At 39.3% G+C, this 15521-nt stretch overlaps 2 protein-coding genes across 5 annotated transcripts in view; one reads left to right on the forward strand and one right to left on the reverse strand.

Annotated features, from left to right (window-relative positions):
- Positions 1-7576, forward strand: part of LOC132260434 (zwei Ig domain protein zig-8) — a 24213-nt gene extending 16637 nt beyond the window's left edge. For all 3 annotated transcript variants that reach the window (XM_059758533.1, XM_059758532.1, XM_059758534.1), the window contains exon 8: positions 4673-7576. In XM_059758533.1, the coding sequence (XP_059614516.1) occupies positions 4673-5335 (663 nt within the window). In that variant the 3' untranslated portion in view covers positions 5336-7576. The remainder of the gene's footprint in view (positions 1-4672) is intronic.
- On the reverse strand, positions 5274-15248 carry LOC132260430 (GPI ethanolamine phosphate transferase 3). 2 transcript variants are annotated; one of them, XM_059758529.1, is made up of 5 exons: positions 14905-15248; positions 12364-14845; positions 11367-11872; positions 7680-7974; positions 5274-5386 (listed from the first exon to the last, which is right to left on the reverse strand). In XM_059758529.1, exons 2-4 carry the CDS (start codon positions 14648-14650, stop codon positions 7780-7782), a joined length of 2988 nt encoding a protein of 995 aa, XP_059614512.1. In that variant the 5' UTR covers positions 14651-14845; positions 14905-15248; the 3' UTR covers positions 5274-5386; positions 7680-7779. The 2 variants fall into 2 exon arrangements, with proteins under 2 accessions (XP_059614512.1, XP_059614511.1); XM_059758528.1 differs by having other exon boundaries at positions 5774-7974.
- Positions 15249-15521: the final 273 nt, after the last annotated feature.

Consider the following 15521-nt stretch of genomic DNA (forward strand, 5'->3'; position numbering starts at 1 on the left):
ATAAAACCGTGTTTTTCAGGCAATCATTTAGTTGCAGAAAAGACTTTAGTAATTTAATATGCTTGAAGTTTGAATAAATTACATTTTTCGGCCGAAAACTAAACTGTAATTATGCCAATTATTCAGCTACATAATGTCATGCTGGCCATTTTCCAAATATACTAAACTAGACTAACTGTATTGGAAATTTCCCTAGATATTTCCCAGCCAAGTGCTTTCGCCCAACACCAGCCTCGCTGTTCTTGTGTGAAGCAGAAGGAATTAAAATACACACAAAAAGTTTCAGGGTGGGCGTTGAGGGGTGAGTGAGACTGTTGAAAGACTTTTTAAGAGATTTCACAGTACCACAATATGATGGTGAAAGGACGAACTTGATATTCCGTAGCGGCGCGATATCGGATTTCTGAGGCCAGAATTTGACGCAAAAGTACAAAATGTAATTAACTTTTATTTTTCTGTGAATGCGGCAGAGCATTATATCTGCTTTTACTTTTGCAAAAGGACACCCCTGTTGAAACTTTAGACAGACTGTGTTGCATATTTCAAAGGCGAGGCTCGTCCTGCTGGAGACTCTACACACGAAAGTTGGCGAAAATTGTAGAGATAGCCTCGGAAGACGTGAAATTTACTCAGGCTATTTAATTGAGTGGAGGAAATTGTACACAGTTTGGGAGAGAGTTGTTCAGAGAAAAAGCCATCTCTTAAGGCTGAGATTAGTTTTCGGGGAGTTGAAATTGTGAATATTTCCTAAAATATATGGTGAACTCGTGTTTTCACTATATGAGATTATTTATTTAGAGAAGCAATTCATGTCTGGTTCACTTGCGGGTGTTGGAATAGTATTTGAATGGGGAATATTAAAACACTCTTGCCAGCAACATAATTTCATGCAGCTCCAGCGGGATCTCATTAATCGCAAAGCAGCTTACACCATTGTCTTTTTTCCTGCACTCCCAACCAGGCCGCATCCGATGACCAGCGGATACAATCTCCATTGAACTTTTGTGCTTACATCCTCTTGCAGTATTTCACAAATATTTTCATGCCATTTATTCCAAATGCAACGCCACTATCGCTCCCTCATCATTGTGATTATTTATCGAGTAATCCCTTTCATCTGCATCTCGCTCTCGTGACTCCTGAAATTGTGCCCCCAGAAAGCAATTAATTCCATTCCACCCTCACGCCGCATCCATGAGGAAATTAAAATCATACCTCAGGCTCAATTGCAACTCAAGTGAAAAATCTGTTTTTCTAATGTGCTATTCCACCACCCATTGCGATAGCGGAAACAAATTTACACCATCGTGCTTGTAAATTTTGTCCGCAATCTATTGTATTTTATATTGTATATTATAGCAAATATATTAGACAATATGCGAATTAATGCTGAGAAAACATCATGAGGCGTATTTTATGGGAAAATACGGCACATGGCACTTTGTGGATGGATAGAGAGTTTTGGTATTAGCCATTTTGTGGTTTTGTCTTTAATTATTTTCAATGTTTTACACTAACGCGGGATATTTTTCTGCTGTGTGAAAAATTATAATGAGATTTTTTAAGCGTCGATCCATTGAAAATTTACTCTCTATTTAATTATACGTAGCAGAGTCAGGCAGCAAGTCAAACACAGCTACTTAAACGTTTGTGTTGCAAATGAATCCACGCTGGTACTTTGAAAATTGAAATTGCTACACTTTTTTAAACAATTTTCATAGTTCAACTACAAATATCAGCAATGTATTTGACGGAAAATGGAATTTTAAACAGAAGTCAAATCCGTTTTACCTGCTTCGCGAACATATTGTCGCACTGTAAGCTGTGGCATTGTGCAAAGGTGAACATCCTAGCCGTCCACATTGATATATTTTGGATTTCAAATATATAATCGAAATTCCAATTTTAAATGAAAATCATTAAATCCATTTAGTGATATCCGAAATGTATTTATGTTCTATTATAGCAATGTCACTAACTAAATTGGTGATTTCACCAAAATGATTTCACTCTTGAATTCCGCGTACTGTTTTTGTGCAATTGTGTATTGATTCAAAATTTATCTGCTTTCGAATCTTTCATGTTTTCGCTGGTGTATCAGAAAATACTTCATAAATTTCAAGCTAACGTCATTTTTTGAATGGGCGTACCTATCAAAAAACTCTTTATCTCTTCATCATAAAATTACCCAATTTATTCTCATTTACAAAATTCTACCTCTCGTGCCTTTTTGCGTTTTTGGGAGCACGAAAAAAGGTTTTCCCCGTGAGACTCTCTCTAGTATAGAAGAGACAAGACTTCCATGGGGCTTTCCTGAATTTTCAGCTGAGAGCTTTTACCATTCCGCCTCAGAAGACGCAATTTACGAGGCAAAGAAGCCAAATTTGTTGTGTGGGAATAATCGATGAGAGAATTTGAAAAAAAAACTTACCAAATTAAATTCATTTTTCATCTGAACATTTATGGCTATAATAAAAAAATATTAAACATTACTCGACATAATTAACAACAGCAAAAAGCAGTTATTTACATATTTCTTCAATTTCACTATACAGTAATGTAATTTTCATTCAGCGCTACAGATTTTATCAACGGAAATGCAGGAGTTTTAGCAATATCCGACCAATAAATATTACAACAAATCATTCAATGAAGAATGTTTAATGCATGAAGTGTGACTAGTGAATGGCATTCAGCTGGTAAAGGTTCATAAATGTTTCAAATTAGTTAGCATGATTTTTTGCATAATTTAATAAACACGTGAACATATATGAAATTGTTATGTTAGGCAAACTACGGGATTGATAAAAGTTTCTCATATTGTACAAACTACAGCTACTCGTAAAATGCAAGAATACATTTACCCTCTTCTGTATAAATTTTTTGAGAATATTGCTCCGCATGTTGTCTGACAGGGGAAAAAAGCCTTTGTAGTGCTTTATTGAAATACGAGCTTTTCAGTTTTCATTATGTAACGCGAATCATACAAAATTTTCACTCAACGACTTTATTTCCCTGAATTCGCATGAAGTTTCTTTCCTTTTCGTCTGACATAAGTTATGTTTTCAGTGTGAAATAACATGGAAAATTGAAGAGAATGCCCACTTCTTTTGCATAGAAAATGGATAGCATTCAAAACTTAATAGACGAAACGAAACTTTGTATTGAAATGTGTTTTACTGAACAGTTTTAAAAGTAATTTGTTTCTTTGCAACAATCGTCCTTAATAGCGGAACTACAGTACAATATTAACTTTAGAAATTAAAATCGGTTTTGTATAAAATCCTAATACTTACATATTTCCTTAAAAGTTCCTCTTGGCATTTTAAAACAGAATTTATAGTGACAATTTTTCAAAAAGTTACGCAAACCCCTTTTCATACAGCCGATTAAATACTGATAGGAAAAGCCTGGGGAAAAGCACAAAATTGTTATGAATAAAGTTATTGAGGAATTCCCGGGAGGAATGCATTTAGTTGATAAAGTGACTGTTGAATGGAATTTAGAAGGGAAAAAGCTAATAAGGCCAACAAGTCAATGTTTTACGTGAACAAAACTATATTTTTCCGCTCATCCAAAGCTTTCCTTGAATTTTTGCCAGAAAAACACTCGTCAAAAGTGGTGAATAAATTTGTGCAGGATATTATTTATCCTTAGCACCTTTTGGGCCGTGTTCAAATAAAAATAAATGTTAATACTGTTATACATATGAATTATTGCAATTTAAATCTTTCTCAGCACTTTTGGAGCATGTGCAAAAACCAGAGCAAAAGATTTTAAAACTAATTCAGTCATATTTCTTTATCAGCAATCAATTGCTGATTTGCATTTCATGTTGGTTCAGTTGGCAGGCTGGAGAGAACTTTACATAAGTAGTTCCACAATTGAACATTTTGCCACACAATAGTCAGGCGGAAAGATGCAAAGCAAACCTTTTTCGAGATCTACTTAACACTTTGAGCACTAAAAGGAATCGTAACGTGGTCGCACTCAAACTCATGTAAATCACCACATCTTTGTGTGCTCATATTCGCACTCTACTCACCAAAATGAGCACAGTTTTATTAAGGCTATATTTTCTGTCGTGTGTTGACCGGAAATTTTCAACTTACGGGAAAAATATGACTTCTTTTTACTAAGAAGAGTGGAAAATGGCGTATTTCAACAAATTATTCAAATATGCATTTCTCCTCTGGCGTAAAGAGAATTTAATTATATTATCTAGCTTTATTAAGATTCTGGATTTCATTTCTGCCCTGTGAAATATAGTTCTGGGTCATTTCGACCTTAAAGAGACTTCACAGAATTATTACGAGGAAAAACTCCCTTTTTATAATACATCAAATTTGGTTTTAATGAACTTCCGCTTAACTTTTGCAAATTAGCATGTCACAAAGTGAGCTCTTTTGCATACTTTTATTGATAAACTCGAGTAATTGGGACACAGAAGACTGAATCTTTTGTCAATCTTTGCACATTAAACTCGGCGGTCTGTGCGAAAAGTTTTCATGAGGTTGACTTCGCACTGGGTGCAAATTGCGAAAGACAATCAGTTTAATAATATTGCCACTTTGTGGAATCCTTGTGGATGTTGTGAACTTGTTGAAATTTGCATAGATTGCGACAGAAATTATATGCGAACGGGTTTGTGTCTTTTTCGCGTCTCTTGCAGAACCAAATTTCCTGGATACGTCGCCGTGACTGGCACATTCTCTCGTCAGGGGTCCAAATGTACACAAATGACGAGCGATTTGCCATCCTTCACACACCCGGCTCCAACGTCTGGACGCTCCAGATTAAGTTTGTCCAGCGTCGTGACCACGGAATGTACGAGTGCCAGGTGTCCACGGCCAACGGCGTGATATCGCACTTTGTGAACTTGCAAGTCGTCGTGCCAGAGGCATTCATTCTCGGCAACGGCGAGCTGCATGTGGACATGGGCTCGACCATAAATCTCGTGTGCATCATCGAGAAGAGTCCCCAGCCGCCGCAGTACGTCTATTGGCAGAAGAACGACCGCATGATCAACTACGATGACTCTCGGCGCGACATCAGCATAGAGACGTCGCCCGGACCGCGCACGCAGAGTCGCCTCATAATCCGGGAGCCCCAGATCGGTGACTCGGGCAACTATACGTGTTCCGCCAGCAATACAGAACCTGCCAGTATCTACGTGTTCGTGTCCAAGGGGGACAACATGGCGGCGATTTCCAGGCGAAAAACCTCCTCTGCCAATTGCATCTTCAGCTGCATTGGCAATCTCGTCGGCGTCTGCATTTTCGCCGTGATCCTCGTCAGCAGGATCTTCTTCCGGCTCGGTTTGGCAGGCCGCTGAGCGCATGCAAAATCCTTGAGTGCGGTATGAATTAGGAGTAAAATGGAATCTCTGCAACACAGAATTAGTTCTCAGACAACATAGTGAGTAAATTTGTTAATAATCTCTCAGAAGAAACACATAAAACTTTACCAAAAAAAGAACAGAGATTGAAAATGGAATATTTCTACTATAAATATTATATACAGAGAAGGTGAAAAACTACAGAAAATTCAGTATAAATGTGTACATAGATAAATTTACATTATATATATATATATATATTACAATAGGGAGAGGGCCAAGGTGAAAACACATTAATTATGAACTTACACGAAATCAGTAAAGATGTTGAGGGGAAGGAGTATAATAAAAAAAATACGTTAGAAGAAAATTATTAATGTGAATACAGAAAATGATGAATAACTTAATCAATAATATGATTTTTCTGAAACTCACCCGAAATATGGCATGAAATCATAGGAAAGCTCTTCACTAAAGAGGTTTGTATGTTACAAAGTGTCTCAATTCGAGTGTCATGCATGGAAATAAATAGAGACGTTTGAGACAGAGACACCCTGTAAGGGAGCAAAATGAAATGGAAAGGAAATTAATTAGTGAAGCACAAACAAATTGAACATATTATCTTTTTTAACAAATTATTTCATGTTGTCATGAAAAGGAAGAAGAAAGAAAAAAAAATAGACGTGAAGTCTCTCTAATTTTGTGACTTTCTGACCAATTTTTAGACGAAGAGTTACATATAAAAAAAGGATGGAAATCAAGTATAAATAATTTTTTGTGTAAATAATGTAAATTGGTGGACGATTGACTCCGTGTCCTGCGTGTGTTGAATATTTCAGAGGCATTCGCGTTATTTTTCCTCTCCCTTTACTTTCCTTCTCTCGGTGGTTTAAAAAAAATATTCACACGTGAATGTTGTATTTTTTCCGTGCTCTCGGGGGCCAGCCGAAAATCAATTGAGTATTCCACAGTCTCTCCAGCCGCCCGCGTCCCTTCAGCCCCCGCCCCATGTCTCTCATATGTTAATGATGAAATTAACTTGTTTGTTGAAAAATATTACAACTCTTTTTCATTCCTCACCTCGTTAACATTCTCTGGTGCATGTTGAATTATTAAATAGGAAAGTGAGAAAATATAAGCAAGTTTATAAAACTATTAAAGTTAGAAAATGCACTCTGCAACATGAGGATTGTGATAAACATTTTTGAGATTCACTAAGTTAATTAAAATGTCCCCCTCCCTTCCGTCAACTTCTATGCCGCCCCCCAAACACACACAACTCCTTAATACTGTAAAAACTCCCCCATTGTAACGCTTTCTCTCCCTTCTCCCCGACTTATTCTCTTGCCCGTTATCTTTCATTCAACATCTCCCCGTGTGGGACATGCTGAAAGTGCACTCCGCCAGTGGAGAGGACACTCTTTGAGAAAATTCATTAACATTGTCAGTGTTACTCAGAAAGACTTGCAATAAGAAAATAGGAAAGAGGAGAAATTAAAATACCACTCCGAATGAATTCCATCTCGCAATTTGTGCCAATTCAGGTAGACTTTGAGGAGTGTTTGCTTACCAATCGTGAGTTAATAGATTGCCAAGCAGCAACTGTTGATTCCACCATTCGCAATTTAGAGCTATTCGAATCGTGTGATTTGCAAATGAAGTGCAACTTGAAAATTCACTCGCGAGACTTCCTGTGCACTTGAAGCCACAAAAATCACTCCTCAAGCAATATGCAATGCACGAAGTGGCACAAACTTGAATGAGCATTGAGATGGTGTGGTATTTGGCAAACATTACATGAAATAAAGATTAAATGAACAAGGTTAAACGAGTAAACAAGATATGAGACAGAAAAATCATTTCAGTTGCGTAGAGTATATATGACAATCTTTAATTATTCTCTGAATTGAAATATAAATTTAAATGTATATGGTAAATTACATAATATGATATACATTTTAAAAATGTTTTAGCGAAATACCATCTCTCCCATTTGCTGAAACACAAGAATAGACAAATGAGATAGATAAAGAAAAGAGTGAACAAGTAGAGAGATGAAAAGACAACACAATTTACACAGAAGAAGGACTCAATAAAGAAATCATAATAATCCCATTGAAGTTAAAGAATAAAGAAAAAATGAAGGCGTTAGAGGAGAAGAAAACACTTTAAATAGACAGTCACCTTATATAAGAGATGAAAAAGAATACTAACTAAAGTGAGATAAAAAAAAAACAATTACAATCATAAGAACCGTTTAAATTTGTTTGTTAGTCAAAAGATACCATTACAATATATAAACATTAAAAAATAAAATAAAAATAAATAAAAGAGAAAATACCAGTGAAGGAATTCAATTTCACATTCTCTCTCTTTGAGCTTCCCTCGTTCGAATTTCACCAAGTCTCGAATTGGACTGCTTTTCACTGTTGTATCTCTTTTTAATTAGATTTGCTGAATTTTACAATGAGATTTACTACGGCCCTGTGAACACGGATCAGCATCAAGTAGCTGAGAAGAATTGCTCCCAGGAGAACATAGGTGGAAATACCTTCATATATAAATCGTGGTGCGAATATTTTCCACACCATCAAATGCCGACAGTGGATTGTACAGGCCAGCATTGAGCAGAAAATCTGAAAGGAAAAACATGAGAGAGGGCAATTTTATACATATTTTCCCTTTTTCTACCTTCCTCTCCTCCCAACCGCCGTCAATTCACCCACATATTCATTCTTTCTCACTCCATTTTCTTTCATTTTATTCCAACCCACTTTCTCACCCACGTCCTTCGTCTTCCCTTTCTTTTCTCCCACCCCCAAAAAGCTCTGATTCGCCATCGAGAATATTCCCAGATATTGAGAACGAGTTTAAATGGAACACCACTGATTAATTCGACTACAGGAAAACGCTATGGGTATGTTTTGTCAATAAAAGCTGATGCAACAATTAAGCGATGAAGTTTTTCTTAAGAAAAGCTTCTCAATTCTTCAGCACATACACTAGGGAAATCATGGACGCGGACGGAAGGAAGAACTGAATGAAAAAAGAAGTGATTATTTTTGCCTGGGCATTCATTTCTTTCTTTCTTTTTAATAAACGCTACATATTTAACAAAATAGTCGCAACAATTTAACATGTTGATTAAACTTCTAGCACAAGTTTCATTTGAGATACAGTTGAAAATTCTTTTCTGATAGTTCAATAGAGATCATTTATTTTCATGAATTTTCCATGAATTTTGCATGGACAGCGATTTTACGGCTAAAATATCTTTTATATTAAATATATGAACTAGATTGCAAAACTTAAACCCCATTTCGCGTGTTTTGAAACTAATTTCAATTATCCTGAAATTGCCCTCACATTTTATACTAATTAGCTCGAAGCACAATGTCAACTATGTATACAAAGTTTAAATTCACGCGTGACAAGGTTTTTGACCACCTTTTCCGCATTTTTGGCAAATTTCTTCTCTCTGTTTTTCTAATTGAAATAGCTCAGTTTCTTTAAAAAGCTATCTACTCTGTAGAAAATTATGCATTTTGGCCAAAAATATAGAATACATATGCCAAATGCAACATTGAATTCACTGTTTGAGGAAAAGTTATAAATGTATATGTGAATGTAATTCAAATTCGGTAACTGAGTAACTTCAAAAGAGTGATTTTGCCACACACTCCACCCAGAGCAAGTGCAGGTGCGAGTTAGCGTACAAGTTAGTTTCGTTTTTGTGCAAATCCCTGAGGGCCAACCAAGGAATCACAATTCCCAGCAGTGGTGTTCGCCATGCTTTTCAGGGACTTTTTTTCAATCCACCAAATACACTTTACACTTTATTATAGAGCAGAAAATGGTGTAGCAGAAAATTTGTGTAGAGAGACTACAACAAGATGCCGTGGGAGAGCAACTTTCGGCCCGGAGCCCATACATTCTTTCCTCCGCCCGGGACTCCGTACATATTTGGATGGCGGGCGGGGCGGTGCTCGCACGCTGGAGAACGAGTGGAAATTCCCTAAGACGGGATAGGGATGTGGATAAGTTGTTCCGGATGAGAAAAGCAAGGTAGGTACAAGAACATGAGTATGAAGGGAGGCTGAGAGGTGCTGAGAAAAAATGCAAAGACGATAGGATTATACTAAGACAACTTTTCCGGAAGTTTTGTATAATAATATTTTACTACCAGCATCACGATCGTATACTGTTCTCAATATCCACTAAAGTTGCTAAAAGTAAAAGCATATTATACCATCACTTCTCTGAGCGCGTTGCGAGAGGGAGAAGTTATCCGCAGAAATTTTAAAATAGAGACTCACCCAACCTGGGCACTGTGGTGGAAAAGTCTCTCTCTCTCTCGCTCCTGTCTGTTCTATTTCTCTCACTCTCAGCCACTTCGGTTTCTTTTTTTTCCTCGCCCACCCTCCCTGACACTCCCTTGTTAATCCTGTCGCCATAAACTTTCTCTTTTATGTTCTTCTAATATTAATTTCCACCGCCCACAATTTTTCCCACACTATAACACTGAGTTTATTCATCCTAGAATTTTTGCATGAGAATCATCCACCTGAAGTGAAATTGCCCTAAAGAGACAGACCAAACTATTCCCAAGAGTGGCAGCCAGATGAAATACGAGTATAAATCACTTCACGAAAAAAAACTGCTCACTAAATGCAATCTCACAGAAGATTGAATAAATCACAATTCCTAATTTACATTAACAGCGCATCTCTTCTGTCTTGATATTCTCTATTTTATAAACTTGCGTCTCTTTCTCTCTCTCTCACTCCATCTTCCCACCCAGGAAAAGTATTTCACATTAAATTGAGTCTGGCATTTCATTCAGCAAATATTTACAGACCTAATTTATGCTACTCGACACTCACTATGGCAAATTACATTATTTATGATTGGTTAGTGGATTGCTTTAAAGAGAAATTTGCCGAAATGTGTGGGATGGAAAAAAGACTGATAAATTTGTTTACTATTTCGCTGAAAAACATCCGCGATCCCCTTGATAAATAATGATTTGCCATCGTGAATTAAAACGAATGCACAATTGGTGGTATTGAGTGGAAATTGAAATTTACAATTCAATTAAATTCTTGTTCAATTTCAAGAGGCAACATTGATTTTATCCAATACATAGAAAATATGTATAATGGTATAGAAATTTGTGTCATGAATCAAAAATTCAGCTTCACGTAGTTTTATTATTCTAGTCAATTGTTCGGTCTTTTTGCCTAATTTCTCAATTTAAATCTGTAATTTAATGAAACGATTTGAAAAAGAAAAAAAATTATAAAGAATCTTGAATTGAAATTGCATTAAATAAGAATTTCATGACATCACGTGGCTGATGATAACAGCTTCAATTGTCGCTCTAAATTTCCTAACAAGAATAAGCTAGTGAACATTCAATGTTTTTGTACATCTTTAACTCTCCAGTAAAAAATGTGATTTGTTTGTATCTACTTAGGAAAACTCAAAAGAATACAATCAGCTCGAAGAAAGAACCCAAACAAATAGATTTTCACTGTGCTCTTTATGTGAATGAACGACAGATTGCTTTCATGCTCATGAAATTTGCATCAAATACACTTGAAATTCGGAGAAAATGTGGCGTATGCTAAAACTGCAAGTCTATAATGAAAATTCTCAGAAAGTTGAGTGCATGGATTAAAGTTGAATCACTGTTTCATCAGGTGAATTCACAGATTTTCGCCAACCCACTTTCATATGATATTCCACGGGAGATTATAAGTTATTGAAAGAAATTTATATTTGTGCAGATATATGCCAAAGAAGACTTTTATGGAAATTCTTAAATTATTGACCCGTAAACCGGAGATTTATATTTTCATTTGGATGATTCTCGGCTACAAAATTTCACGTGTATATGGCGATATGGCAACGGGAGAGCGGATAAGATGTGTGTTTACCACACATAAAAGTGGGCTGCCTCTGGGTTGGGGCAAGGTAAGAGAGGAAGGAAGGAAGATGAAAAAATCCACAGCAGATTCAAACTCACCCTGAGTCCCTGGAGAGCCATCAATTGGCACGCACTCTTGAAGATGGCCCCAATGAAGAGTGGCCCATTCTCGAATAAATTGAGCTCGCCCTTTGTGATGTCCCACTCCACTTCGCTCGTCGCCTCCCCAGTGGCCTCATCCACACTGGCGATGTTCACCCTTCTATACTCCACATTGTTGCTTGTCTTCAGGCGCTCAGGTCGTCGTTCCGGCGCCAAATCACGATGATGAGCCGCCAAATTCGGCAGCGCCGTGTAGATGAAGAAGGGCGCAAGAGTGACCAGCGGGAAGACCGTACCGAGGAGTGCAGCACCGCAAAATGTTGTTATGATGACTAGGAATGCGGAAATGAAGTTGCTGTGATCGTGGTACGCCGTCCTGCCCACAAAGGCTGGATGCCAGTCAATTTGCGAGAGTGTCGTCTGGTGGGACGTGGTGTAGAAGGTGAAGTGGATGAGGAGGAGCCACACCACCAGGGTGGCAAAAGTGGGCTGCAGGCAAGACTCTGTGCGAATGAAGAACGGATGGCCATTAGTTAAGTCTATGTGCATCGCACGTTTTGTCGCCTAACCACCAATTAATGTACAATATCATGGTAAGAAATGTTTTGACAACATCTCGAGGCCATATGATTGCTGATTCATATAAAGCAATTCACGATAATTGATTTTATTTATACTTGCGCACAACATGCAATTGATATCATTTATATCACTTTTATCAACCCAAAGGATTCTTAGCTGAGGCAACAATGGAAAGGTTTTGCCATCTATGATTTTAGTTTATACTCGCAGTCTCTGAAATATTAGTGCTATTTTCGTGCTATTCTTTACACTCTGGCTGAGGTGTAGATTTTTCTGACATCTTTTTAACAACATAATCAGGATTATTAAAATCAGTTAACGAGGCAATGTGATTAATTAACAATATTTAGGAGGATTGGGAAATAAATTTGCAATGTTATTTTTCCACCGAAACTGTACTGTGCAGACTTACCAAGATTCTTAGCCGTCTGGTAGCGCAGAATGCCAGTGAGGATAATAAATACGACTGCAATGAGGATGGTGACAAAGAGGCCAGTGGTCGCCTTTGTGCCAAGGAGCAGACACACGAGGATAGTTGAGATGACAAAATAGGACACCACTGTTGATGAATAGACAGTCCCAAGGCCACAAATTATCGGTATCTTGCTCCTCTCCGTGTTCTCGCAATATATGTTCTTTAGTCGCCTAAAGAGATCCGGTATCATGCGTCCCGTGGTCATGTCTATGTCATCTGGCACGCCCTGTGGCACCAGATATGTCATCAGTGGCCGGTACATGAGCACGAGCACTTGCGCTAGGAATATTCCACCCACAATCCATGCCATGGCATCAATGTGAATTTGCGGAATGCCAGGTGTTGCGGCATTTGTTGGCGACAGAAGGAAATATCCGCTGGTGCATATGGTCGCCAATGTCGGGCCATATCGTGCCAAGATGGTGTTCCATGAGAAGCCAGCCAAGTTGCCACAGCTTCGCAGATATATTCGTGTCAGGGTGGCAAAGAGTGCAACCGCCACAACGGCAATCAAATCTAATTTTCTCCTCGCTGTCGTCCCGATGCCACCGCCACTGCCAGCCGATGAGAATTCCAGACAATTTCCATGCTCCTCACGACATCGGAAAAACAAGTGTGTCACTCTTAGACACACCAACGCCACACACGCCAATCCGATCAGGTGCATTGGCACTGATGAGAAAATTGCCCCAAGTCTTCGCTTGCCACGCTCCAGCTCGGGCGCGAATGCATTCTTCAGGCCGTAAAGCACATACAGTAGCATCCCCGTGAGGATGTACGTGAGAATCTTCGGCTCCTGGAGGATGAAGCTGTTTGAGAAGAACACAGTGACCAACATCAGATACACCACTCGGGTTACAGTGTTGGAAAACTTTCCAATCTCACTCCAGTTCTCCACAATATTGCTCCAATTCTGAATGATGAACAGTCCGAGGATGAACAAGTTGAATGCCGCCATATAGAGCATAATGGAGCTCATAGAAGTCACCGAGGTCAGCTTGAGTGCCACAATAGCGAGAACACAGACGACATTACTGAAGTAAATGGTCGTCACGGTGGAAGTGCTGAAGAGTTGGTCCAGTTGGCGAACTTTCAAGTTGTGAAACAGCAAGAAGCACCCAAACACCGTCAGAATGGCTATCAGCAGCCCGTGTCCCATCGATAAGTCGTCGAATCGCACCCAAATATCGTGACACGTCACAAGAATGCCCTTCAGGTGACTCTCCAGATCCGTGGCGAAGTTCATGAATGCCGCATCGGAGTAGATGGAGTTCACACGATGCGACAGTACCAGGAATTTGTTGTGCAAGTCATCGATGTGGTCAGGACGGAAGGTGCCCAGATTCGTGAGGGCGTAGTGCTGGAAGTACCTCTGAACTTGCTTGGCGTTCTGCCACAGATGCAGAAGCAGTGTGTCCAGCCGAGGAGTCTTCGCCACTTCTGGCAGCAAATTTGTGCGGATTGTGCCCAAATTCGAGTATGGAATAGGAACACCAAATATTGCGGCAAGTGTTGGCACCAAATCAATCTGTTGCATGGCTGAGACATTTCCTCTTGTGGTGAGATCATTGCCTTTTGAGTAGGCGAAAATCAGCGAAGTCAGCTCATCTTCGGAGTCTCCTCCGTGGTCACCCGATGATGTCATGCCATGATCTCCAACCACAATCAGCATTGTGTCGTTGGCCATTGCGTCAATCACACTCCTGATGATGGCGTCCATTTCGCCCAGCTTCCGACTCATCTCGCCGTGCAAGGGTCCGTGCTTGTGGCCACAGTGATCCACACCGAGGAAGTGCGCCACGAGCAAATCCCAGTCGTTCTTCTCCAACTCTCCCGGGAGATGCTTCTCAATTCGTCTGTCCACAGTGTCCAGGTCGAAGATGTTGAAGCTTGGGTATGAGTATTGGCGGGAGAATCGTCCCGGGAACAGATCTGTCCATGTGCTGTCGCCCATGAAGACCGCTGACAGATTTTGCCCCACGATCTGATCAATAATATTGTCTTCATTGATCTCTGGCGAGGCAAAGTTGGATCCAATGTCTATAAACGTGGGCAAACTCCCCGTCGTCATGCCCTTGAGTCGCTGGAGAGTGGTTGTCGGTGGGTCTGCCAGAAACTTCATCATGCGACTTCGACGGGGATGCGCATTTAGTATCTCGCTGAAGATTGGCATGCGATTCTGGTAGGCCAGAGGCGTCCGGAGACCTGAAATCAGAGCACACATTCATCAGTTTTAGAAGCTGCCCATAAAGATAGTGAATCTCAGCAGATACTTGCCCGGATCATAAACTCCAAAATCATACTTCAGCGCGTCAATAACGATGAGTATCACTCTGCTTTTCTGGGGCAGGCAAATACTGTCTGATAAGTTGGCATTGTCCAAATACTGTTTCAATCTCGTCGACGCAGTGCAGTGGGTCTGCAATAAAAGTATCCATGAAGAGTGACGAATCGCCGGCTGACCACGAGAGCACTCACCTCATTCTGTGGACAGGAAGCTGGGACGTGGACACAGGACGATCGCTCCTTCTGCACCATTCGCGTCAAAAGGAATCCATTCGTGAATATATGAATACCGCAGAATAATGTGAATCCAATCCATACAAGGATTAAAAAATATCTCCACTGCCTCTCCATTGTATCTTTCTCTGTCTAGAAAAATCGTCTTAGGGCTTGGATTTCTCGACTTTCTCTATGTCCGTTAAGTCCTGTCGCTCCATACAGTCAGTTTCTCCATCCACACTCACACTTTTCCAGGGAAATCACAAATTTTCACAACATTCCGTCTTTTTTGGGTGAGTATCTTTGGGAGAGGTTATATCACTGACATCACTTCTTAAGTTGCTAATATTTTACGCGTCACAAGTTCGTCTTTGAGTCGTGGCGTAAAAATCTCTTACGTCTCTTATCATAAGAGGGAATGTCGATCAAAAGAATTTACTGATACTTTATTTTAAAATTAATTCGAGATTTTTGAAATTGGCAGATCATGCATTTGTACACTTGAATCTTCCATATGACTTTGTAGATAATATACAAAGTCCACCATGGAAATCTCTTACTTGGATCAATGCTCATTTTGAAGAAATTATGGC

Source organism: Phlebotomus argentipes, unplaced genomic scaffold (genome assembly GCF_947086385.1).
Source record: "Phlebotomus argentipes unplaced genomic scaffold, Phlebotomus argentipes genome assembly scaffold_18, whole genome shotgun sequence".
Classification (NCBI taxonomy): domain Eukaryota; kingdom Metazoa; phylum Arthropoda; class Insecta; order Diptera; family Psychodidae; genus Phlebotomus; species Phlebotomus argentipes.